Below are 25,464 nucleotides of genomic sequence, written 5' to 3'. Positions count from 1 at the left end.
CTGTGCTTTGCTTCTGCATCCACTGCTGAAAAACCAAACCCTCCCTCTCCCACCCCACAAGTTCTTCTGTCTTAATCCCCTGCACATCTCACTCCTCCCCACTGAATCTTTCCCACTGCAGGGAGCTGCTGAGGAGCCACATGGTCCATCCATGGATTCTCCAAGCACTGACTGCCCATCTACTCTGACCACAGCCAGGGCCACATCCCACTGCCTGCCCAGTGTCCATCCATGGAGGTGACCACCGTGTCCCCACCTCCTGCTTCACCCACTGAAGGAGATGATCTGTGTGAGACAGATGTCACTAGTGTGGCCCTACACAGTGTGACACTGCCCATCAGCCTCTGTGGGCTGGCTGGGAACGGGGCTGTGCTCTGGCTCCTTGGCTCCTGCACTTCATCCAGGAACAGCACCATCCTTTACGTCCTCATGCTGTCTCTTCTGGACTTCTTCTTCCTCCTCATTATGTTGCCGTCCATTCTGCTCTTCCTGCTGGAGGAGGTGTCCTGTTCTATCATCATGCCCTTATCACACATAAGGTTTCATATCTGGACGTCACTGTTGTCACACAGCTTGTGGCTGTACACGCTGACATTCATCAGCATCAAGAGGGGCAGGTCCATCCACTGCCCACTCTGGCTCTGCTGCCACCGTTCCCAGCACCTCTTGAAGGTCATGCTTTTCCTGCTCAGGGCCTTCTTCCTCACTCTCGTCATTGTCTTTGCCATGATGCTTTCTCTGTGCATGTTCCACCAATCTGAGGCCTGCTGGATGTCCCTCAGCTCCATACGCACCTTCAACCTCCTCCTCTGTGCTCCCTTCCTGCTCATTTCCCGCACAATCCTCTTCACTCATTTCAAGCCTGGGTCCCAGCAGCAGCAACCCAAGAAGCTGGACATTGTTATCTGCCTCATTCTGCTCTTCACCCTGCCCCTCAGTCTCTGCAATTTCTTGCAGTATCTCACCTATACCATTGTGCCCTCCCATTTATTTTTCCTGCTCGCCTGCATCCACAGCACCATCAAACCCTTCATCTACATCCTTGTGGGGAGGTGTTGGACGCCCTGCACTGTGGGGTCACTCCGGCTATCCCTCCAGAGGGTCTTTGAGGAGCCAGAAGAAAACACTGCCCACAGCCATAATCCTGCCATGGGAACAGTGCTCTGAGTCTGTCCATTCCTCCTGCTGCACTGCTGAAGGACCCCAGGACAGTGGCTGAGAGATTCCTTGAGTCTCCTGATCAACAAATACTCACAGGATCACCCTCCCTGTGCTGCTGCATCCCCAGCCCCTTTCCAGGCTGCTCTGGGCTCTGATCCGTGCTTGGGAGGCCTCAGCCTTGAGGAGCAGCCCCTGGGCTCAGCTCCTGTGGCGCTGATCAGAAACACCCTCTGCTCTCAGCAACTGCTGCTGTCCAACCACCTCCTGATCTTTCATCAACATCCTTGGAAATTATGGTACTGCCCTGGATGCCACAGCATCCCTGCTCTGCCACTGTCCCAGGAAGCTGCCGGCCCCAAGTGTGGCCAGGCTGAGCCATTGCTGTGAGTGCCGCCCATGCCTTGGGGCCCTGTGAGCAGCGGCCCCAAAGGAGAGCCTTGGAGCTCTGCTGGGCCCAGCAGTGCTGAGCAGAAGCTCCCTGGCACTGGGGCCTCTCCCAGCTGGGATCTCTCCCGGCTGCTGCCCTGGGCTGATCCCCGAACGCCGACGGCTCCTGGGCCCATCCCGCCAGGGCTGCAGGCCCAGCCCTTGGCCCAGGGAGGAGATGCAAAGGCATCCGCAGGGAGCATTTCACTGCCTGCCAGGGCAATTGCTCACAGGCACCTTGCACTCACTCTGCCTGGCTGGCTGGCTGTGTGCACACACGTCTGCATCTGCTGGGGCAAATGTGGCAGAAATGCTGCTCTCTCAGCTGTGTTAGTACCTGAGACATCTCACTGGGGCAGGCCTGGAAGGAACTATCAGGCGTAAATAAAGTTAAATTCTGCTAAGTGATAATCCTCTGCTGAATTGCTGAGTTTAAGGTGTAACTGAAGTACTGTTAAGTTGGAGTGCTGTAAAGCTTTTAGGCCATTTTCCTTTAAATCCTTATCCTTACTGTCCTTTTGTCTCCTGCCCTTGCACTCACGCTCAAACACACAGACAGGGACAGCACTTTGGTGTGCTGGTGCCTAATATAAACCTGGTTTTTACTGATTTCATTGCTGGTGGTTTTGTGCCTTCAGAAATTCTCCTCCTGCCCTGGCTTTGGCCTCTCCCTCAGCCGGCTGGGATGGTGCAACTCCAAGGGGAGGAGCAGTCCGTGCTCCTCAGCAGAGCCACCCCCTTCCAGGAGCAGGGTGACACCTGTGTTTGTCACCGTTGTCTCCACGGGGCATCAACCCCCTCCCTGTGGCTTCTCTGAGGTCTCTGAGCTGGGGCTGTTCAGCCTGGAGAAGGGAAGGCTGCAGGGAGACCTTAGAGACCCTTCCAGGGCCTAAAGAGGCTCCAAGAACTGGAGAGGCGCGTTGGACAAAGGCCTGAAGTGACAGGACAAGGGGGAATGGCTTCCCACTGCCCGAGAACAGGGTTAGGGGGAATATTGGGAAGAAATTCCTCCCTGTCAGGTTGGAGAGGCCCTGGCACAGGTTCCCAGAGATGCTGTGGCCTCCCCATCCATGGAGGTGTTCCAGGCCAGGCTGGGTGGGGTTTGAAGCAGCCCAGTCTAGTGGAAGGTGTCCCTGCTTGCAAAGGGTGAGATGAGGAAAAAACAACCACAAGTATTCCCAAGGCTGAGGAGGAGGAGGATGAGCTCTGGTGAAAGGCTGCAAGGGGCACCCCAGCACCCCAACATCTGATCTCCAATAACTTTTATTGCACCATCAAGGGTACTGTCAGTAAAAAAATGTGGGCTCTGATGCTGCTAACCTGCTGCAAGCCTGTCATGGTTTGGCACTGGCCAAACACCAGGCACCCATGAAAGCCGTTCACTCACTTTCTCCTGCTCTCAGCTGGGCAGAGGAGAGGGAAACAAAAATTAACAAAGGGCTCATGTGTTGAGATGAGGACTGGTGGAAAAAAACACTCCAAGAACAGAAAAAGAGAAGTTTCAAATGTAAGGATGTTAAGATGCATTTATTAAAAGAGAGGAATGAGTTACTCATACTGAGATAGCAACCACAGGACACCTAAATTTTTCAGATAAAAAGAATTTATTGCTCCCTTATCAGAAGAAACTAACTTCTTCCTGCCTCACACAGTTCTGAAGATGCCATCAGAATTAAGAAGAAGAAGCTGACACTTACCAGAGAGAATCCTTTGTTTAAATGGAAGCTGTGCATCATGTATGAGATGTATGAATATGCAACAGGCTGTTACTTTTAAGGGTTAATCCTCTGTTAATGGGTGTCCTTTTTCAGGCTTATTTTCACCAGAAAGATGCACCTGGACTGTCTGTAACTCTTTATATTTATTGTCCCATATTTTGCTAAATCCTAATTGTCCACAATATTATTACTCTAATTATATTACTATTTTATAACCATTTTATTACCCTTAAACTTTTAACATTTTAAAAACAAGTGATTGGTGTTTTTCACAGAGATGCTGGAAGAACTACTCCATGTGTTCCTCAGGAAATTTCTCCAGAAGGTCTTTGGGGGGCTAGAATAAAACACTGCCAGCAGCAATGATTACACCAGGGAATGATTTCAGTGATTCCATGGCAGTCTGAGCCTGTTGATCCCTTCCACTGCAGTGATGAAGCACCCTGGGGCATTGCCTGAGGGTTTCCTTGAGTCACCTGATTAATAAACATCCCCAGAGTCGCCCTCCCACCTCAATTCCTGCAGGAGAAGGCAGCAGGGGCATTGCCAAGGGCCATGTGGGAGGGATGCTCTGCAGGGAGCACATTGGAGCATGGCTTTCCCTCCTCTCTTACACCTCCTAGAACACTTAAAAACCACTTTCCTGAAAGGGATCCTTCCCAGCACGGCTGTGACCCCAAAATTCCCCCTGGCACCTGGTTCCTGCATCCCACTGAGGTCTGATATCAATAAACAGCACCGTGAACCCTGAGCTGCCTTTGCCCCCTCTGCCAGCGCTTCCCGGCTTCCTCTGGCTGCTGCTGCCAGCCGGGAATGTGGCTGGAGGGAGGGGAATGTGGCTGGAGGGAGGGGACGCAGCCATGGCTTGTACTCCCTGCAGCAACCATGATCCCAGTGCCCAGAGCTGGGCTGGCACGGACACGATGGCCCAGGGGCTCAGCATTCCCCACCCCGAGGGCTCTGTGAGTGTCACAGCAGAGATGTCCCTGCTCCCGGGTGCAGCGGGGCTGGCGGGCAGGGGGGGAAGCGTCCCCGGGGGTCTGGGTGTGTCGGAGGGAGCAGGAGGAGCCAGGAAGGATCTGGATGGTGCTGATCCCAAATGTCCTGACTGGAGAGCAGCAAGGCCTGAGGGGCAGAGCTTCAACACGGGGAGCGGCCACGGGATGGGATGGGATGGGATGGGATGGGATGGGATGGGATGGGATGGGATGGGATGGGATGGGATGGGATGGGATGGGATGGGATGCGCTGGGAGGGGAGGGGACGGCATGGCATGGCATGGCATGGCATGGCATGGCATGGCATGGCATGGCATGGCATGGCATGGCATGGCATGGCATGGCATGGCATGGCGTGGCGTGGCATGGCGTGGCGTGGTTTGGCATGGCATGGCATGAGGAGTGGAGATGGGACTTGGGAGTGATACCAAAATCAGCCAGAATAAACTTTCCAAAACAATAAGAAGCATTAGGAAGCAGAGGACACACTGAAGTCTCTCTCCATATTTCTGTTTGGGGTGAGATTTTACAACAGGGTCTTTTTCCATCATAACCTCACACTACAGGTAAAGTGTGTTTCTTATCTATTATATAAACATCACTTTCCTAGTACTCATTTCCATGCATTCACCTCCTTCTCAAAGTCCTTTCCTGGCCCTGGAGGATCATTCAGAGGAGTCTCTGGTGGTCACATTCACTGAGTGCTGAGATATTAAAAGTGACCTTGCCTTGAACTTTTCCTTTGGCCACGTGCTCTTGCTTTTTGTTACAGAACTTGCCTCAAAACCGCTGCAGGCCTCCAAATCTGTTTCTGCACTGGCTCCAGCCACATTTACCATTCTCTGTCCTGCTCTGGAGCACATTGGAGCTGGGCTTTCCTCTTGCCTCCTGGGTCTAAGAACCCTATGGCCAGGAGGAGCAGGGACACTGCCAGGGATCCCTGTTGGAGCAGGGAAGGACTGGGGCTTTTTTGGAGCACAGGGGTCCCCAGGGACGGTGTGGGGTGTTGCAGGCAGTTTCAGAGGGGTCAGGAGAGGCTCGGAGCGGGTTGGAGGGGGTCTGGATGCCGACAATCCCAAATCTCCACACTGGAGGAGAGCAGAGCCTGACAGGCCACGCTCAGAGTGGGGGAACAGCTGCATCTGGGAAAGCTGTGGGATGGGATAGGATGGGGTGAGGATGGGAGAGCGGGGTGGGGACGGGGATGGGGATGGGGATGAGGAGTGGGGTGGGATGGGGATGGGGAGCAGGGATGAGAATGGGATCAAGATAGGAGGAGGAGGCAGCTCAACTGTGCTTCCTCGGGTCAGAGCATGTTTTGGCAATGATCTCAGAGCCCTTCCCCGAACAGGAGCTGTTTCTGAGAAGCACCCAGGAGCCTCACCCACACTGCTATCACTGCCAGCATTCCAGTGCCACCAGCACCACCAGCTGGTGCTGCAGGGACAATGACCCCTCAGGCAAGAGAAACGAGGAATGATAAAAACCTGACAGGTGAGGGAAGGCAGATGCACAATGGGACACTCTGCAGGGAAGAGTGTTTTTCAGCACGAGAGAATCAGGACACAATCACAAAAAATTTCATTTAGAGCTTCTGAGAAAAGCTACTTCCTCTGAAAACAAACAAAAAAAAAAAAAAAAAAAAAAAAAAAAAAAAAAAGAAAAAGAAACCAAAAACCACATGCATGATAAATTACTCAGACGAACTGAATTTATGAAACAGGTAAAGTTACAATTTTTGACTTCCCCACTCCTATGTGATTCAACCAAGCCTTGGGGAGCAACACCAGGACAGGGAACAGAGAGGTGCCAGCAGGACGGGAATGGGGAGCTCCTGGTGACCTGGGCACTTTCTCCTTCATGTCCCTGACCTGGCAGGAGCCGCTTTAGGACATGGATCCCAAAGGAGCAAGAGGGACCAGGAGGCGCCGCTGATCTGCACAGACCCCTTTGCAGGATCAGGGCAGGATCAGGGCTGTTGGGTGAAAAGGGGGCCCTGGGGATGGTGTGGGGTGTTGGAGGCAGTTTTGGAGGGGTCAGGAGAGGTTCGGAGCGGGTTGGAGAGGGTATGGATGCCGACAATCCCAAATCTCCCCACTGGAGGAGAGCAGAGCCTGACAGGCCACGCTCAGAGTAGGGAAACAGCTCCATCTGGGAAATCTGTGGGATTTGATAGGATGGGGTGAGGATGGAGTGGGGATGGGGATGGGGATGGGGAGCAGGGATGATGATGGGATCGGGATAGGAGGAGGAAGCAGCTCAGCTCTCAGCTGTGCTTCCTCGGACCAGAGCATGTTTTTGCAATGATCTCAGAGCCATTCTCGGAACAGGAGTTGTTTCTGAGAAGCACCCAGCTGCCTCACCCACACTGCCAGCACTGCCAGCAGCATTTCTGTGCCACCGGCACCACCAGAATCCCTCTGTTGCTGGAGGGACAATGACCCCTCAGGGAAGGGGACGGAGGAATGGTAGAAACCTGTCAGGTGAGGGAAGGCAGTTAGAGAATGGGACACTCGGCAGGGAAGGAGTGTTTCTCATCAAGAGAGATAGAGGAGCCAATCAGAAAAATCTTCATTTAGAGCTTCTGAGAAAAGCCATTTCCTCTGAAGAAAACAAAACTACCAAAAAAAGCCCCACACCCCACAGAAATTACTCAAAGGAACTGAAATTCTGAAGTAGGCAAAGTTGCAATTTTCGTTTACCCCACTACTGCTATGACTCCACCGAGCCTTGCAACACCAGGGGAGCAACACCAGGACAGGGAACAGAGAGAAGCCAGCAGGACGGGAATGGGGAGCTCCTGGTGACCTGGCCACTTTCTCCTTCATGTCCCTGACCTGGCAGCAGCCGCTTTAGGACATGGATCCCAAAGGAGCAAGAGGGACCAGGAAGCGCCGCTGATCTGCACAGACCCCTTTGCCTGCTGCTGCCCCACAGGGAACAGGTCAGTGGAATGTTTGCCTTCCTCCCTACCCCACCTTCCTCTCCTGCAGCAGCTGCTCTGTTCCTGCCACCCTCTCCCGGTGACCGCAGGGCTCTGCCCAGATCCTCTCTCTTCTCCTGTGCATCCCATCTGTATCCTAATACTGAAATGGGCCAGAACAAACTTTCTAACACAATGCAAAGCACAAGGAAGCAGGAATTCTTGACCTGCACAGGACACAGAGGGATCTCTCCTTGTGTTGGGTCTATGGTGAGATTTTACAACACGGTATTAATCCATTAGAATCACATGCAGTCATTTAGAAGTTTTTCTTATCTAATACATAAACACCATTTTCCTAGAACTCATTTCCATGCATCCACCTCCTCCTGGAAGCCCTTTTATGATCCTTGAGGTTCATTAAGAGGGGTCTCTCTGGTGGTCATATTCAATGAATGCTGCCATATTAAAGATGCCCTTTCCTTGAACTTTTCCTCTGGCCAAGCAGTGTTGTTACTTGTTCCAGAATTTGCCCCAAAACCACTGCAGGCCTCCTCATCTGTTTCTGTACTGGTTCCTGCCATGTTTGTCATCCTGTGTGCCAGCCTGTGATAAACAACCACCCACTTTTAAAAATTTTAAAAGATTTAATATACCTAAAAGAAAAAAAATGCGACAAAAGGACTAAATAAGGAGAAGCAAGCCTGGGAGCTTCCCTCATGGCTGCCCACCACGTGGCTGGCTGATCTTCAAGATGGATGCTTCACCTTTGATACCCCGGGGGTTGCATCAGCTAAACCTGGCCCCTCCCAAAGTCTGTCAGTCAGCCCTTCTTTGTGTTTATTGCTGGAGCCTGCTTTCCTGCAGCTTGACTGGAGGGCCAGGTGTTCTCATGCTGCGACTCTTCCCCCGCAGCAACAAGCTTTTGTACACCCCTTCTTTCCACCTGTCCTAGATGACTCAGGCTCTCTGATGGCAACAGTACAGAGTGGAGAGAAGGGGACTATGGGGAGAACAGGGGACATTTAAACAACAGACTGCAATAACATAATTATACATCAATAAAGTTTTTCTTAATATTCACACAGTATTCATCCCTTAACTGTGAGAACCAATCATCCCATTATCCATCTATAACACATCCTTCCAAATTTTGGCCACTTTGCTTTTGAACAACTTCAGATGAACTGAAAATGTTTATTCTCTATATTATTTATCAGCCTCCTGCCAAGCAGCCCAACCCTGCCACCTACCTCTCCCACCCCACAATTTCCACTGCCCTCCTCCCCTGCACATCTCACTCCTCCCCACTGAATCCTTCCCTCTCCAGGGAGCTGCTGAGGAGCCACATGGTCCATCCCTGCATTCTCCAAGCACTGACTTCCCATCCACTCTGACCACAGCCAGGGGCCACATCCCACTGCATGCCCAGCGTTCATCCAGGGGATGAGCATTGTGTACCCTCCCGCCATCTCACCCACTGAAGGAGATGATCTGTGTGACACAGATGTCCCCAGCATGGCCACACACAATGTGACACTGCTCATCTGCCTCTGTGGGCTGGATGGGAACGGGGCTGTGCTCTGGGTCCTTGGGTTCTACCAAGGGGACAGGGACACCATGAAATCCATCACTGCCTACATCCTTGACCTGGCATCATCAACTTCCTCTTCCTCATCTTCATGGTCCCCTCCACTCTGCTCTTCCTGCAGGAGGATTTCTCCTGCTCCTCCATCATGCCCCCAGCATCCATACGCTTCCTTTTCCTCCTCTTCTGGATGTTCCACAGCGTCGGGCTCTACCGGCTGACGGCCATCAGCATTGAGAGGGGCAGGTCCATGCTCTGCCCACCTGGGCTCTTCTGCCACCTTCCCCAGGGCCTCTCATGGGTGGTGGTCAGTGCCATGCTCTGGGCCCTTTCCATCACTGCCATCGCTGCCATTTCTGCGGTGAATTCCCTGTGCCAGTCACAGGAACACAAGCTCTGCTGCTGCGGGGCTCTCATCTCCCTGTACATCCTCAGCTTCCTCGTCTTTGCTCCATCCACGGTCATTTCCAGCACAATCCTCTTCATTCACTTCAAGTGTAGCTCCCAGCAGCAGCAGCAATTCAAGAGCCTTGACATCATTGTCATCCTCACTGTGCTCCTCACTCTCCCCCTCAGTCTCTGGAATTTCCTGCAGCAGCTCGGCTACACCACTGTGTCCCCCCGGGTTGTTCTCCTGTTTGCCTGCATGCCTAGCAGCATCAACCCCCTCATCTACATCTCAGTAACAAAGTGCTGGAGGTGCTGCTCCATGGGGTCCCTCAGGGAGTGCCTCCAGAAGGTGTTTGAGGAGCCAGAAGGGAGCACTGCCCCCAGTGATGATGCCACCAGGGACAGGGGGGTCTGAGCCTGTTGAACCCTTCAGAGTCCCCATGCAGGACCCTGGGGCAGTGACTTAGGATCACCCTCCCACCCTTATTCCTGCACAGCAGGAGCAGTGAAAAGGGCCATGGGGGAGGTATGTTCTGCACAGAGCACATTGGAGCATGGATTTGCTCCTCCCTCTTGCGTCCTAGGGCAGTCTTCCCCAAATGCATCTTTCTCAACACAGCTATGACCCCAAAATTCCCCCTGGCACCTGGTTCCTGCATCCCACTGAGGTCTGATATCAATGAACAGCACCGTGAACCCTGAGCTGCCTTTGCCCCCTCTGCCAGCGCTCCCCGGCTTCCTCTGGCTGCTGCTGCCAGTCGGGAATGTGGCTGGAGGGAGGGGACAGAGAGATAGTTAGCCAGGAATTCTGTGACTGTTTAGAAATTTCATCATGAACAATGTTTAATTGGTCAAGGCATAATTGACTGTGGATTTTAGCTGATTTTGATGTAGATCTGTATTGGCTGAGTATCAGTAAAAGACTTCATCAGCGCATACCCCATAGAGAACTTACTCAATCGATCGAGAAAAAAAATCAATAAAGTACTTTTAATTTATCATATAATTAGAAAAAATTGGATGTCATAGAATAAGAATGATAACTTGAGACGTTTAGGATATCAGAGGCCTATGCACACCAAAAGATGTAATTAAAAAATTGCAAGACATAATTTTAATGGCAATAAGGGAGCCATTTCCTAGGCCTGTACATCAAATTTACTAAAATATAGTTCACTGGAAAAAAACCCAGGTTATCCATTTAACTAAGATAGATGGCATATTCTAGTACTAATTAAAAGAAACAAAACACCTATACCATGACGTAAGAAATTGGGAGTATGTATAAAAAATGCTGGATATTATAATGCAAAAAAATGCCTGAAAAGTGTTGTTTCTTTAAATCTCTCTATGGCAAAGATATTTCAAAAATGTTCACAATTTTTACTCCAAATTGTTATTAGTCTAACACACTTTCGCTGTTAGACTTAAAATGTCGTGATTTCAGAGGGGACACAGCCATGGCTTGTGCTCCCTGAGCAACCATGATCCCCAGTGCCCAGAGCTGGGCTGGCACACACAGGATGGACCAGGGGCTCAGCATTCCCCACCCCGAGTGCTCTGTGAGTGTCACAGCAGAGATCTCCCCTGAGATCTTTAATTTTCAATTTTGTGAGCCAGGTGCAAAGGTCTTTCTGCCTTCAGAAATTCTTCCTCTCCACTGCCTTCAGCTGCTCCCTCAGCAGGCTCAGGGGGTGCAGCAGCAAGGAGAGGAGGAGGCCGTGATCCTCAGCACTGCCACCCCCTTCCAGGAGCAGGGTGACACCTGTGTTTGTCACCATGGGCTCCACGGGGCATCAACCCCCTCCCTGGGGCTTCCCTGAGGTCACCAGCCCCACCACACCCCACACCTTCTCTCCAGCCCCACCACACCCCACACCTTCCCACCAGCCTCACCACATCCCACACCTTCCCTCCAGCCCCACCACACTCCACACCTTCTCTCCAGCCCCACCACACCCCACACCTTCCCACCACATCTTCCCAGCAGCTCCATCATGTCCCACCCCTCCCACACCACCCTCCCATCCCACTCCCCATGCAGCCCACCCACCTCCCGTCCTTCCCATCCCTCCCAGCCCCAGGCCTCAGGCTCCAGTCCCTCCCCACGGGCTGCTCACCCCAGCCTGCCCCGAAAGGCTTTGGGGCCGTCTTTCTCTTGGAGATGCCCCTCCCCAGCTCCATCCCTGCTCTCCAGCCCCCCAATCTCCTTTGGACACAAACAAGAGGCACTACAGGGATGGCCCCAATGCTGTTCATTGGGCTGCAGAAGCATGGAATTGCCAGGAGGAGCAGAAACACTGCTGGGGCTCCTGAGTGGGGCAGGAGAGGAGCGGGGCTGTCTGGAGGGGAAGGCAGCCTGAAAGCAATTTCTAGAGGATGTCAGAGGGGCATGATGCCTTAGGAGTTTCGCCTTTCTATTTTTCATACCCTATTCTGCATTGGTGCGGAAGTCTAAACTCCATGTAAAAGTGTTAGTTAACTGTCTGCACATTTTGGTCAGACAAAACAATCCCTCTAGGCCTGAAATTCAAGGACACTCTACTGCCTCAGGCCCAGAAAAGTACAGACAAAAGTGAGTTGTGGGAGGCAAAACTGGGCCTAATTGACTTCATTATCTGAAGCTGAAATTGGAGGATTAACCTCTGATCTGTAAATGGACCAAACTTTTATCTGAAAAACTCATGACCATTGTTCATTTTGGGTGCAGCCCCTCTCAGAGACCTGGAGAGCCCAAGGTGAACCTTTTGAAGGCCTTTCATCAATGCCTCCTTTTATTCTCTTCACCTGCTCTGGCCTCTGTTCCAGGGAGCCAGCCCAAGGCATCAGGCAGACAGGGGCTGGAGGGGGCAGGAGGGCTCTGGGTGCCACCAATCCCAAATCTCCCACTGGACAGCAGCAGAGGCCAACAGGCCACACCTGCAGTCAGGGAGAGGCCAGGGACTGGGAACCCATTGGCATGGCATGGCATGGCATGGCATGGCATGGCATGGCATGGCATGGCATGGCATGGCATGGCATGGGCTGGGATGGGATGGGATGGGATGAGGAGTGGAGATGGACTTGGGTGTGATACCAAAATCAGCCAGAATAAACTTTCCAACACAATGAGAAGCATTAGGAAGCAGAGGACACACAGGTGGATCTCTCCATATTTCTGTTTGGGGTGAGATTTTACAACAGGGGTTTTATACATCAGAACCACACAGAGTCATTAAATTGTCTTTCCTATCTAATACATAAACATCACTTTCCTAGGACTCATTTCCATGCATCCACCTCCTTCTCCAAGTCCTCTCCTGATCCTGGAGGATCATTCAGAGGGATCTCTGCTGGTTGCATTCACTGAGTGCTCAGATATTAAAGGTCACCTTTCCTCTAACTTTTCCCTTGGCCATGCACTCTTGCTTCTTGTTACACAACTTGCCCCAAAAACCACTGCAGGCCTCCAAATCTGTTTCTGCACTGGTTTCAGCCACGATTAACATCCTGTGTGATCCTGAGGAGCACATTGGAGCTGGGCTTTCCTCCTCCCTCCTGGGCCCTAGAGCCCTATGGCCAGGAGGAGCAGGGACACTGCCGGGGGTCCCTGGTGGATCAGGGCACGATCGGGGCTGTTGGGGTTCTCGGGCTGGCTGTCTGTTCTCTGCCCCGAGATGCATGGGATGGTTCTGCAGCAGCCCGCGCTTTAAAGAATGAGTCTGGACTCTTCACTTTTCAGTCTTCATGTTGTTAAATAATTCTTATCTACAAAATTTTCTTTCTGCCCAGCCAAGATCTGCTTGGCACGGCAGCCACCAGCACTCTGACCGCCCCCGAGGCGCTGTCATCTTTTTATACTACTAACTACATATATTTACTTTTAATTCCCAATACCTATCACCTATTTTAGACAGTGTATTTCTATTCTAAACCATCCCCAAGTGCACACATCATAGCAGAAAATGGAGAACAAGAAGAAGAAAGAAGACGCCCTGATTCTTCCATCTTGTCCCCATAACCTGCATGCCAAAAATCCCAAAATCTGTATTTTCACCCTGTGAATATTCTATTATTACACCATTCAAACCTGTGTGGCTTTCACATCCCCATGCCAAGCTGGCAATTCATTGCAAGGATCAAAATCAAGCCACCAGCTGTTCTGGGCAACATGCCCGGGTCTTCAAGACCCCCGACGTGGTTCTCAGCAACTCTGGGCATCCAGAGGGATGTGCTGAATTCCCACAGGGGTGAAAAGGGGTCCCCGGGGACAGTCCCCGGTGTTGGAGGCGGTTTTGGAGGGGTCAGGAGAGGCTCGAAGCGGGTTGAAGGGGGGCTGGATGTCAACAATCCCAAATGTCCCCACTGGAGGAGAGCAGAGCCTGACAGGCCACGCTCAGAGTGGGGGAACAGCTCCATCTGGGAAAGCTGTGGGATGTGATAGGATGGGGTGAGGACGGAGCGGGATGGGGATGGGGATGGGGATGGGGATGGAGATGGGGATGGGGATGGGGATGTGGGATGAGGATGGGAAGGTGGGATGAGGATAGGATCAGGATAGGAGGAGGAAGCAGCTCAACTGTGCTTCCTCGGCCCAGAGCATGTTTTTGCAATGATCTCAGAGCCCTTCCCTGAACAGGAGTTGTTTCTGAGAAGCACCCAGCTGCCTCACCAGCACTGCCAGCAGCATTCCAGTGCCACCAGCATCCCTCTGCTGCTGGAGGGAGAATGACCCCTCAGGGAAGAGTAATGAGGAATGATAAAATCCTATCAAGAGAGGGAAGGCAATTGGAGAATGGGACACTCTGCAGAGAAGGAGTGTTTCTCATCAGGAGAGAAAGAAGAGCCAATCACAAAAATCTTCATTTAGAGCTTCTGACAAAAGCCACTTCCGCTGTAGGAAAAAACACCCAAAAAAACCCCCCAAAAAACCTCACACCCAACAGAAATAACGCAGAGGAACTGAATTTCTGAAGTAGGCAAAGTTGCAATTTTCAATTCCCCCACACCCCCATGAATCAACCAAGCCTTGGGGAGTACCACCAGGACAGAGTACAGAGAGGACCCAGCAGGACGGGAATGGGGAGCTCCTGGTGACCTGGGCACTTTCTCCTTCATGTCCCTGACCTGGCAGGAGCCGCTTTAGGACACAGATCCCAAAGGAGCAAGAGGGACCAGGAAGCGCCGCTGATCTGCACAGAGCCCTTTGCCTGCTGCTGCCCCACAGGGAACAGGTCAGTGGAATGTTTGCCTTCCTCCCTACCCCACCTTCCTCTCCTGCAGCAGCTGCTCTGTTCCTGCCACCCTCTCCTGGTGATCGCAGTGCCCTCCCCAGCTCCCTCCTGCTCTGCCCTGTGCCTGAACAACCCAACCCTCCCGCCTCCCTCTCACACCCCACAATTTCCACTGCCCTCCTCCCCTGCACATCTCACTCCTCCCCACTGAATCCTTCCCACTGCAGGGAGCTGCTGAGGAGCCACACGGTCCATCCCTGGATTCTCCAAGCACTGACTGCCCATCCACTCTGACCACAGCCAGGAGCCACATCCCACTGCCTGCCCTGCGTCCATCCATGGAGGTGACCACCGTGTCCCCATCTCCTGCCTCACCCACTGAAGGAGATGATCTGTGTGAGACAGATGTCACCACTGTGGCCACCCACACTGTGACACTGCTTATCTGCCTCTGTGGGCTGGCTGGGAATGGGGCTGTCCTCAGCCTGAAAACCAGGAACTCCGCCGTCTTCTATCTGACTGTCGCCGACTTCCTCCTCCTTCTCCTCATTTTCTCCTCCACCCTCGTCTTCCTGGTGGAGGATGTGTCCTGCACTCCTATCCTGCCCCTGCTGTACCTGCATTTAATTATCCGCCTGTCACTGCTCTCCTACTACTTTTGGCTGTTATGGCTGTGGAGCAGAAGAGATGTGTTTTATATGGAGAAGCTCTGGAAGCTCTGCTGCCGCAGGGAACTCCCTCAGTGCCTATTCAGTGTGGTGGCAATTGTCGAAATTGTTCCCATCATTGTCTCTATTGTAGTGACATTCCTGTGCCCATCACATCAGGCGGAGCACTGCGGGGCAGCTGGCATCTCCATGTATATCATCATGCTGCTCCTCTTTGTTACACCATCGCTAATTTCTAGCACAGTCGACTACATTAGGGCCAAGTGCGGCTCCCAGCAGCAGCAGCCCAAGAGGCGCGACATTGTTACCTCCATCATTAAATTCTTCACTCTCCTTCTCAGCCTCTGCAGTCTCCTGCAGCAGTTCGGTTACATCCCTGTATCCTCAGATGTTTTTTTCCTGCTCACCTGCATCCACAGCAGCATCAGAACCTTCATCTACTTGGCAGGGAGGCGCTGGAGGCCCTGCTCTGTGCAGTCCCTCCAGCTCTCCCTCAAGAGGGTCTTTGAGGAGCCAGGTGAAAACACTGCCCACAGTGATGATCCTGCCACGGACACAGTCCTCTGAGCCTCCTGATCCCTTCCACTGCTCTGATGTAGGACCCCAGGAGAGTGGCTGAATCTTTCCTTGAGTCACCTGATTAATCAATATCCACCAGACCACCCTCCGCATGCTGATGTATTCCTACAAGAGAATGGAGGAGCAAGAGCATTGCCTTGGGTGATTTTTGTGGGATGCTCTGCAGGGAGTACACTGGAGCATGGCTTTCCTCCTCCCTCCTGGATCCACATGGCTCCAGGCAGTGCAGCTGGGCTCAGTGCTGTTCCCCAGCTCTATTCCCCATGCAATGACCCTCATGGCCTCGGCCCCAGGGAATGAACTCCATCTCCTTTGGCTCAGCAGATGAGTTTCATGGAGTTTTCATCAGGGAGCTCTTGCCTGCAAAGAATGGGACACCTTAATCCCTGGGGACACACCCAGCACGGGGTGGCAGTGATTTCCCAAATCCCTGCAGGGCTGGTGCCTCTGGATGGCAGGAGAGGGGTTGGCATCACAGGGAGCATCCTTCCCCTTCTGTCCAGCAGAGCCGGCCCTGCATTCCCAGCTGATGGGAAGGGACACCAGGTAGGGCTGCAGAGCTGGGGAGGGACAGCAACATTCCCTTATCCTTTCAGTGGGGATTTATCACATTCTTCAATTCCAGAATTGAATCCTTCTGACGAAACTGCAAGGTCGATAGCAAACTCCACTGAACTCCTGTGCCTGTGTCTATAAAGTACACGGAACATGGAAATTCCCATTACCAGATGCTTGGACCATTGAATTGCACAGAAATTAGGGGGTTATGCTGCTCTTCTGCAGAATGGGGCCATCCATCCTCTGGTTCCCCAGCATCAGTGTCCAGGGAAGCCCTTGAGCACCTCCAGCCTGAACCTGGCCACCCTCAGGAGGAGCTGCACAGCCTCTCTGCACAGCAGCTCCAGCCACAGTCCAGCCTGTCCTGATCATTGTCATTCTGTAACCACCCCTCAATCAGATTTGGATTCATGGTTTTTGTTTCTTTCCACTGTGGTAGTCGCAACCTCTGAATTTGTTGAATAAACAAAATCCTGGCTTAACTGCAGAGCCTGTCTCTGCTAAACAGTGTCCAAAATGGCTCATTTCCTTCTTTTATCCCATTCTAAAGCCTCTGGCTGGTCTGGGAGCAGGGCAAGTCCCTGTCTCATACCAGACCCCTTCCTAAGGCACGTGCCTGCAATGCTTGGGATGATGTTGGCAGTGCCAAGAGCTCCTGATTCCTGGTGGGAGAGACCTGGGCAGCAGCCACATCTCTTGCTCAGGGGGAAGTTGTCCCTCCTTTTCCCACTGCCTTAAATCCAGGGGAATCCAACGTGCCACTGCTTCTGGAAAGGGAGTGAGAGTGAAAGGCTTGTGTGGTGAGTCAGGCTTTGGACATACACATGAGAGAGAGACACTTGGAAATCTGAGAAGGTTTTTCTCTCTCTGTCTCCCATTTTCCTGTTAATTGGAAAGACAACACTTTCCAAGGTGCAACCTCTTTTCCAGGGATGAACAACTCAGCCAGGGAATTTCTCCGAAGGCAAATGCAGGAGGATCATGATCCTCCAATGTACATTTTATACTTCCCAGTCACCCAGGTCACTCCCCAGCTGAGCTTCCTTTCAAAAGAGCAACGATTTCAAACAAAAGTTTTCCTGGATGTCCCTGACCATGGCAGAAGAGAGATGGAATGAGATGATCGCTAAAGTTCCTTCAAACCCAAACAATTCCATGAGGATTCCTGACATCAGTCTGCATCCAGCCCAGGCAGGAGTTCTCCTGCAGCACACAGCAGCAGCCTGACAGAGTTCAAGGAGCATTTGGACAGTGCTCTCAGGCACAGGCTGGGATTGTTGGGATGTACTGTGCAGGGCCAGGAGCTCAACTTCATGGTGCTTGTGGCTCCCTTCCAACTTTGGGTTAGAGTGGCTCTATTTCATGATGGTTCTCTTTCATGATGATTCCACTTGATGATGACTCCCAGGTGTTGTCCCTACTCCCTAGGCACATCCTCAATAGACCTCTGCAATGCAACAATTACAGAAGAGGTGAATTCCTTTGCGCAGCTGCCAGGCTCCAGCTGCTGTCCCTGGGCCGGGATCTGCAGGAGGTTCCCTGGAATGGTCCCTTGGGAAAGGGGAGCGCAGCCCGTGGGCTGAGCCCGAGCAGCGTCCGGCGCGGGCTCTGTCCCAGCTCCTGCCACAGCCCCTGCTCTCCGTGCTGCCTCGTGTTCTCCAGGGCTCTCACACACAGGCAGCTGCCTCAGAGCCTGCCACGGGCTCAGGGCTCTGCTCCTCAGCTGCTCTTCACTCTGCCCGGGAAATGAGCAACGGGAGAGAGCCTCCGCAACCACACCTGTGCCCAAAGCACTTGGGCTCCATCTCAGATGCTTCTATTCTATTTCATAGCAACCTCAATCCGGAAATCTTGTCTTTTGAACTCCATGAACTTGTCCCCTCTCATTCTTTAGGTGTATCCTTAGGGCCCTGTAATGCAAATGCTCATTAAACTTTGATTTCTGGTTCAAATCTAGTTTTCCTCCTTGTATACTGCAAGTTCAGTGGTATTTCACCTTCACCATACAGTTTCCAAGAGGATTCATACAATAATAAATTCTGTGCATGAGCTGGAGCACTGGCACAGAGCAAAGGGATGATTTAGGAGTTCAGCCATGTCATTTCTTCTGAGAAGAGGCAAATCAATGCTACTCCCATGGTATTGGAATGTTGGGCGACACAAGACGGATGATGGACTTTGGACCTGGTTAACATAAGAGATTTGAGACCAGGATGCCTTGGCAAAAGCAAACAGAACTTTGAAAATTAGACCTAGATTGCAAAAAGAATAAATCAGGCAGGTTTACCGGAAAAAGGAAATCCCATTAAACTCTGCAAGCAAGCGATGTTGTTATACACAAAAGGTTGTGTATGTGATTTTAACCTAATCATTGTAGTACACATCACTAGTCTCCCTGAAATAGTATATAAACATTTGTATCCCACAATAAAATCTGATTCTGATCACCAAGTCAGTCTCCCTATCTCTCTGCATTGACAACACAGTGGCTTTAATCCTTGGAACATTGCAGGTTTCCTCTGAGTCATCTTCTACACTCCCTTGGCAGTCAGACAGCAGCCTACAGTGAATTCAAGGAATTCCTAGAAAGCTGAGGTGAGATGATTCCTACCCAGGCTGACATGTGCCTCAGGGATCTGGGATGCTCCTCATGGAAACTGCTGGTCCTGGGACCAGAACTGTCACCTCCCATCCCTGCTGACACCGTGTTTGTGTCCGCAGCTATGGAATCTCACATCCCCTCACCACCCCAATCTTTTCAAGGGCAAACACTTCATGATCCAGGAGCTGATGGGGCTCTAGAACCAGTGGACAGGCATTTTGGAAGAGGGCATGGAGTGACAGGACAAGGGGGAATGGCTTCCCACTGACAGAGGGTGGGGTCAGATTGGATATTGGGAAGAAATCCTTCCCTGTGAGGGTGCTGAGGCCCTGGCACAGGCTGCACTGTGAGGCTGTGGCTGTCCTTGGATCCCTGAAAGTCACCAAGGCCAGGCTGGATAGGGTTTGTAGCAATCTGGTATATTGGCAGTTATCTCTGCTTGCAAAGGGACAGTCTGGGGTCAGGTGTCACAAACGACCCCAAGTGTTCCCAGGACTGAGGAGGAGCAGGAGCAGCTCTGGTGAAGGGCTGGCAGGGAGTTCACAGCACCCTGGTCCCTGATAGCTTTCATTGCATCATCAGGGGGATTGGCAGTAATTAGGGTGGGCTCCAAGTGCTGATAGCCTGGCTGCAAGCAACTGAGTGCTGTCCTTCCCTTGGGCTCCGTGAGCCTGGGGGAGAATGCAAAAATGGGAATTCTTGCCTCAGTTTTGCTTCTTTGGGCACAGGGGAGGCTTTTGCAATGGTCCCAGAGCTCTTCCCAGAATGGGAGCAGTTTCTGACAAGCAGCCAGACTCTTCACCAGCAATGCCCGCACTGCCAGCAGCATTCCAGTGCCACCAGCACCAGCAAGCATCCCTCTGCTGCTGGAGGGAAAATGACCCCTCTGGAAGAGAAATGAGAAATGGAAGAGAGAGAGAAGGCAGTTGGAGAATGGGACATTCTGCAGGGAAGGAATGTTTCTAATCAGAAGGAATAGAGGAGCCATTTGCAAAGTCCTTCATGTGGACTTTTGACAAAAGCCAATTCCTTTGTGGCAAAGAAAAAAAAAATCAAGATAAATAACTCCGAGGGAGTGGAGCTCTGATGTAGGTGAAGTTGTAAAACAACTTCGACCTGCCCTATGACCCCATGGAGCCTTGGGGAGCAGCATGAGGACAGGGCACAGAGAGGAGCCAGCAGGATGGGAATGGGGAGCTCCTGGTGACCTGGGCACTTTCTCCTTCATGTCCCTGACCTGGCAGGAGCCGCTTTAGGACATGGATCCCAAAGGAGCAAGAGGGACCAGGAAGCGCCGCTGATCTGCACAGACCCCTTTGTCTGCTGCTGCCCCACATGGAACAGGTCAGTGGAATGTTTGCCTTCCTCCCTACCCCACCTTCCTCTCCTGCAGCAGCTGCTCTGTTCCTGACACCCTCTCCGGGTGATCAGTGCCCTCCACAGCTCCCCCCTCCTCTGTCCTGTACTTCCCTACTGCATCCCCTACAGAACAACCCGACACTCCAACCTCACTCCTCCCCACTGAATCCTTCCCACTGCAGGGAGCTGCTGAGGAGCCACATGGTCCATCCCTGGATTCTCCAAGCACTGACTGCCCATCCAGTCTGACCACAGCCAGGGGCCACATCCCACTGCCTGCCCAGCATCCATCCATGGAGGTGACCACCGTGTCCCCATCTCCTGCCTCACCCACTGAAGGAGATGATCTGTGTGAGACAGATGTCACCAGCGTGGCCATACACACTGTGACCCTGCTCATCTGCCTCTGTGGGCTGGCTGGGAATGGGGCTGTCATCGGCCTTCTCCGACTGAAATTTCATAAATCTCGCTTCTTTGTCCTGGCTGTCATTGACTTCCTCTTCCTCCTCTTTGCGCTCCCCTCCGCCCTCCTCCTCCTGGTGGAGGACGTGTCCTGCTCTCCTATCTTGCCCCGGCTGTACCTGAATTACCTTTTACAGCTCTCAGTGGTGTCCTACTACTGGGTGCTATTCAGACTGATGCACAGCAGCAATGTGCTGTATATGGACAAGCTCTGCTGCCTCTGCTGCCGCTGTGGCCTTCCCAAGCGCCTGGTGTGGGTCTTGGACAGTGTCCAGTACTGGGCCTTCTTTGCTCTCTTTGCTGTCATTCCTACAGTGAGATTCCTGTGCCCATCACACCAGAAGGAGCACTGCCGGGCAGCTCTCATCTCCGTGCACACCTTCACCCTGCTCCTCGTTGTTGCCACCCTGCTCATTTCCAGCACAGTTGATTTCATTAAGGCCAAGTGGGGCTCCCAGCAGCAGCAGCCCGAGAGGCGCGACATCGTTATCGTCATGATTGTGCTCCTCACTCTCCTCCTCAGCCTCTGCAATTTCCTGCAGCAGCTCAGTTACATTGCTGTGTCCTCACAGGTTGTTTTCCTACTCACCTGCATCCACAGCAGCATCAAACCCTTCATCTATTTCTTGGTGGGGAGGTGCTGCAGGCCCCGCTCCATGGGGTCCCTCTGGCTCTCCCTCCAGAGAGTCTTTGAGGAGTCAAACGGAAAAACAGCCCACAGCGATGACCCTGCCATGGACACGGGGATCTGAGCCTGCTGATCCCTTCCACTGCACTACTGAAGGACCTCAGGAGAGCGGCTGAAGCTTTCCTTTAACCTCCTGATTAATCAATATCCACCGGACCACTCTCCCTTTATTGTTGTATTCCTGCAGGAGAAGGGAGCAGGGGCATTGCCTTGGGTGATTTTTGTGGATGCTCTGCAGGGAGCACATTGCAGCATGGCTTTCCTGCTCCCTCCTGGATCCACATGGCTCCAAGCAGTGCAGCTGGGCTCAGTGCTGTTCCCCAGCTCTATTCCCCATGCAATGACCCTCATGGCCTCGGCCCCAGGGAATGAACTCCATCTCCTTTGGATCAGCAGATGAGTATCCATGGTTTTTCCAGGGAGCTATTGCCTGCAAAGAATGGGACACCTTAATCCCTAGGGACACACCCATCATGGAGTGGCAGTGATTTCCCAAATCCCTGCAGGGCTGGTGCCTCTGGATGGCAGGAGAGGGGTTGGGATCACAGGGAGCATCCTTCCCCTTCTGTCCAGCAGAGCCAGCCCTGCATTTCCAGCTGATGGGAAGGGACACCAGGTAGGGCTGCAGAGCTGGGGAGGGACAGCAACATTCCCTTATCCTTTCAGTGGGAATTTGTCACATTCTTCAATTCCAGAATTAAATCCCTGTGAGTAAAGTGCAGGGTCAATAGTGAACTCCAGTGATCCTTTGTGCCTCCTGTACCAGAAAGTAAACTGAATATGAAGAATATGAAAATTCCCATCACCGGATGATTGGACCATTGAATTGCACAGAGATTATGGGCCCTTGCTGCTCTTCTGCAGAATGGGGCCATCCATCCTCTGGTTCCCCAGCATCAGTGTCCAGGGAAGCCCTTGAGTGCCTCCATCCTGAACCTGGCCACCCTCAGGAAGAGCTGCACAGCCACTCTGCACAGCAGCTCCAGACACAGCCCAGCCTCTCCAGATCTTTGTCATTCTGTAACTACCCATAAATGAGAGTTGGATTTCTGGTTTCAGTTTGATTCCAGTGTGGTACAACTGACTGTAGGACACGGGGTTGTAGTTGTTATTATTGTTGAAGTTATTAAGCCTTGTGCTTGCCAGAAGGCCCTGAGGGAAAGGCAGAGCTGCAGGCTGGGCGGGTGGGAGGTGCCTGAGGGCGGAGAGGCAGTCAGGAGTGAGGGGAGAGTCAGATGGGAGTGAGATTGTGATTGGCTGGGGGAACACATGAACAGCATATGAGCAGGAAGCTGATTGGCTGGGGGAACATGCAGACAGAGTATGAGCGGGAAGCTGATTGGATGGCAGGACATGTTCATAGCAGCAATGCAGCTGAGCCAGTCAATGGGTGCCCTCCTTCTGTTAAGTTCTTTTAGGCCTCAGTTTGGTTTCCATTATGTCAGGTTGAGATTAAAGGTATAAACAGCAGTCGATTTTTACAATGAAGCAATCTCCTTTGGATGTATAAGGGAGTCCGTGTCGCTTTGTTCCAAGTGCTACAAATGGCAGACCTGAATGGGGACCTACAAAGGCGGCACAGAATGTGCAGGCCAGTCCAGTAGCAGCTTCCACTAGGTCAAGGAGCCATCCGAGAAAATCTGGGAAAAGTATCCAGTGAAGGATCCGAGAGAAGTTCGGGAAGGAACTCAGGAATTTAAAATTGCGCCAACCTCTCCTAGGGGGTGAGTAGGCCTGTGGGAGAATGTATTGGAGTGGAATATCCCTGGAACAAAGTAGGAGCTTGGGCTAGGTAAAGCGGCTCCTACATCAGCAATCGATTAATATGGCTGATGTGAAACTAAGGACCTTGCTGGACTGGGTGTCTAATCAAGTTAAAGATTTTCCCTTTAGCGGGATTAGCAACCTGGCAAGCAATACAGCAGAGACTTTTTGATATCGCCAGGTACAGCAGTGCCAAAGCTTGCGGGCACCTCGCTACATGGGGGACAATCAGGGCGGCCATTAAATGAAGTCACGCGAATGTTGGCCATTTCGCAGCTTTGGACATTAATTCCCCCAAACCCTCAGTGCCACTAGAACCCGTATATGACCCCAAGAATAATCCAAACCCTGCAGAATTGCCTTACCTTGAGATCAACCCAGGCCCTGGGGGATTGCCTTACCCTGATAAAAGTTCCTGCACGGTGGGACCCCTGTGCGCGGAACTCTCATCTCACAAGTGGGCAGTGGCTCACTTCCTGCCCTAGGTGGCCATGCAGCAGTCCAGCCCTGGCAAAAATGGAAGGAAGCTGCTTTGAGGAGGGTGATTTGGTGGTCCTTACAGCCTGCCCAGTAATAGATGAGCTGAAGCATCGGCCGGCACATCAGGAGCTAGACTATAAAGTAATTACAGAACTGAGGGCGCTAGTAAAAGAAAGCGGCATATCCTCCCATCACGCCCTAAGCCACCTACGATCTTTCAGGACCACGTACATCCTCACTCCCCATGAAAAGCATAATGGACAAGCATCATGAAAATGATCCTAACAGTGACTCAGTTTGCAGTCTGGCTCAGATTAGCAAGAGCTGTGTACAGCGCAGGCAGAAGCGCTGCAGGACAGAAATGCACCAGACCCTGTTGTGCAGCTGACCGGAGAGGGTCCCTCTGCAGTCTGTGCAGTGCAGGCAGGCCACTCGTGTGATGCATGTGATATCATTGCTTGCCTAGCCCTGCAGGCCCTGCGGCGACTCCCAGGGATGGGTATAGATTCTAACCTGTCTTTTGCTAAGACTTTACAGGCTCCAGCAGAGTTATTAATGCAGTTCCTGGACAGACTACAAGACGCGCTCTCCTGGTGGGTCAACAGTGATGAGGCCAGAGTTATCCTGTTGCAGCTGCTTGATTTTACAAATGCAAACAAAGATTGTAGAAATGCATTGCTCGCTGTTCATAACACACATAGCAGATATGGTCAGAGCATACCAAAATGTGGGAACTGCTGCTGATAACACTAATTCTGTAGCAACGGCTTTAACTGCACATTTCGCATTCTGGACACGCGGGCAGGGGGCTGTTTTAAATGTGGTTCGATGGGTCATTTTAAAAAGGATTGCCCTCAACAAGGGGGTGGGATAAAAATACCATCTAAAGATTGTCCAGGTGTGGAAGGAGAAAGCATTGGGCTGTTGACTGCCACTCCCAGTACCCTGTGAATTGGAATGCTACACAGCCAGGAAACTTTCAACTGGTGGCCGGTCCACGTGCCCCTGAGAATCAAAAACAATTCAAGACAAGACTTTTAGCAAGTGAGCTCCTGCCTACAACTGCAGGCACTCCCAGGCTGGATCTTGCCTTCACGAGAATCCATAACTCTAATGACATCTTTGGTACATTTAGCTCCTACATTTAGGTCTGGGGACCCCTTGGTAATAACACTCATGCTTTGTTAATAGGACATTCCTCTGCCACCAGGTTGGGACTTTTTGTACTGCCTGAAATTATTAATTCAGATTATGAGGGCAAACTACAGATTATACTACGGGCCCCCACGCCACCCTGCTTTATACCTGCAGGTCAACGTATATCACACCTTATTCCCTTCCCCAACAAAACCCCTAGTGGCAAGGGCAAAAGTGCCACAGATAACTTTGACACCACAGGTAAGCCACAGATTTTCTGGACAAGCTCTATTACAACAGCTCAGCCAATTTTAATTAGCCCAATGTTAGATGGCAAAAGATTTAAAGGGGTTGTTGATAGGGGAGCTGATGTCTGTATCATTAAAACTAATGAATGGCCTAGTAATTGGCCCACAATCAGCTGTGCATCATCCCTGATTGGGGTGGGAGGGATGCAGCGCCCTAGACAGAGCACTCACCTTTGCCTTGTCCTTGGCTCTGATGGGCAAACTGCCTGGACTGCCCCATTCATTGCCTCTATACCATACATGTAATGGGGAAGAGATGTTCTGGGACAATTTGGAACAACCATAGAAATAGACTCAACCTCACAGCAGGGCCTTTTCATAGGGCCCATTGATCAGCCGTTCCAAAATCAAGTACTGGACACATGTAAATTCACATGGTGGACTGAAGACCCTGTGTGGGTCGAACAATGGTCCCTAGGAAAGGAACAGCTACTGAATTTAA

At 51.9% G+C, this 25,464-nt stretch overlaps 4 protein-coding genes across 4 annotated transcripts; all 4 read left to right on the top strand.

Annotated features, from left to right (window-relative positions):
• The first annotated feature begins 231 nt into the window (after positions 1–231).
• LOC131084515 (mas-related G-protein coupled receptor member A8-like) lies at positions 232–1,167 on the top strand. The gene has a single exon (XM_058026058.1). The coding sequence runs from the start codon at positions 232–234 to the stop codon at positions 1,165–1,167; it is 936 nt and encodes a 311-aa protein (XP_057882041.1).
• A 7,505-nt stretch (positions 1,168–8,672) lies between these two features.
• On the top strand, positions 8,673–9,619 carry LOC131084912 (mas-related G-protein coupled receptor member H-like). The gene is given in 2 exon segments (XM_058026677.1): positions 8,673–8,880; positions 8,883–9,619. Coding segments are annotated over 2 exon segments (945 nt in total).
• A 5,136-nt stretch (positions 9,620–14,755) lies between these two features.
• On the top strand, positions 14,756–15,652 carry LOC131084911 (mas-related G-protein coupled receptor member H-like). The gene has a single exon (XM_058026675.1). It carries the CDS (start codon positions 14,756–14,758, stop codon positions 15,650–15,652), a length of 897 nt encoding a protein of 298 aa, XP_057882658.1.
• A 4,824-nt stretch (positions 15,653–20,476) lies between these two features.
• On the top strand, positions 20,477–21,397 carry LOC131084519 (mas-related G-protein coupled receptor member H-like). The gene has a single exon (XM_058026061.1). The coding sequence runs from the start codon at positions 20,477–20,479 to the stop codon at positions 21,395–21,397; it is 921 nt and encodes a 306-aa protein (XP_057882044.1).
• The last annotated feature ends 4,067 nt before the right edge of the window (positions 21,398–25,464 follow it).

This window comes from Melospiza georgiana, chromosome 6 (genome assembly GCF_028018845.1).
Source record: "Melospiza georgiana isolate bMelGeo1 chromosome 6, bMelGeo1.pri, whole genome shotgun sequence".
Lineage (NCBI taxonomy): Eukaryota > Metazoa > Chordata > Aves > Passeriformes > Passerellidae > Melospiza > Melospiza georgiana.
This window is presented reverse-complemented; position numbering and strand designations above follow the sequence as displayed.

What these genes read in the sequence shown, in the direction of transcription:
- LOC131084519 (XM_058026061.1), top strand. Translation starts at nt 20,477, where the DNA reads ATGGAGGTGACCACCGTGTCCCCATCTCCTGCCTCACCCACTGAAGGA.
- LOC131084911 (XM_058026675.1), top strand. Translation starts at nt 14,756, where the DNA reads ATGGAGGTGACCACCGTGTCCCCATCTCCTGCCTCACCCACTGAAGGA.
- LOC131084515 (XM_058026058.1), top strand. Translation starts at nt 232, where the DNA reads ATGGAGGTGACCACCGTGTCCCCACCTCCTGCTTCACCCACTGAAGGA.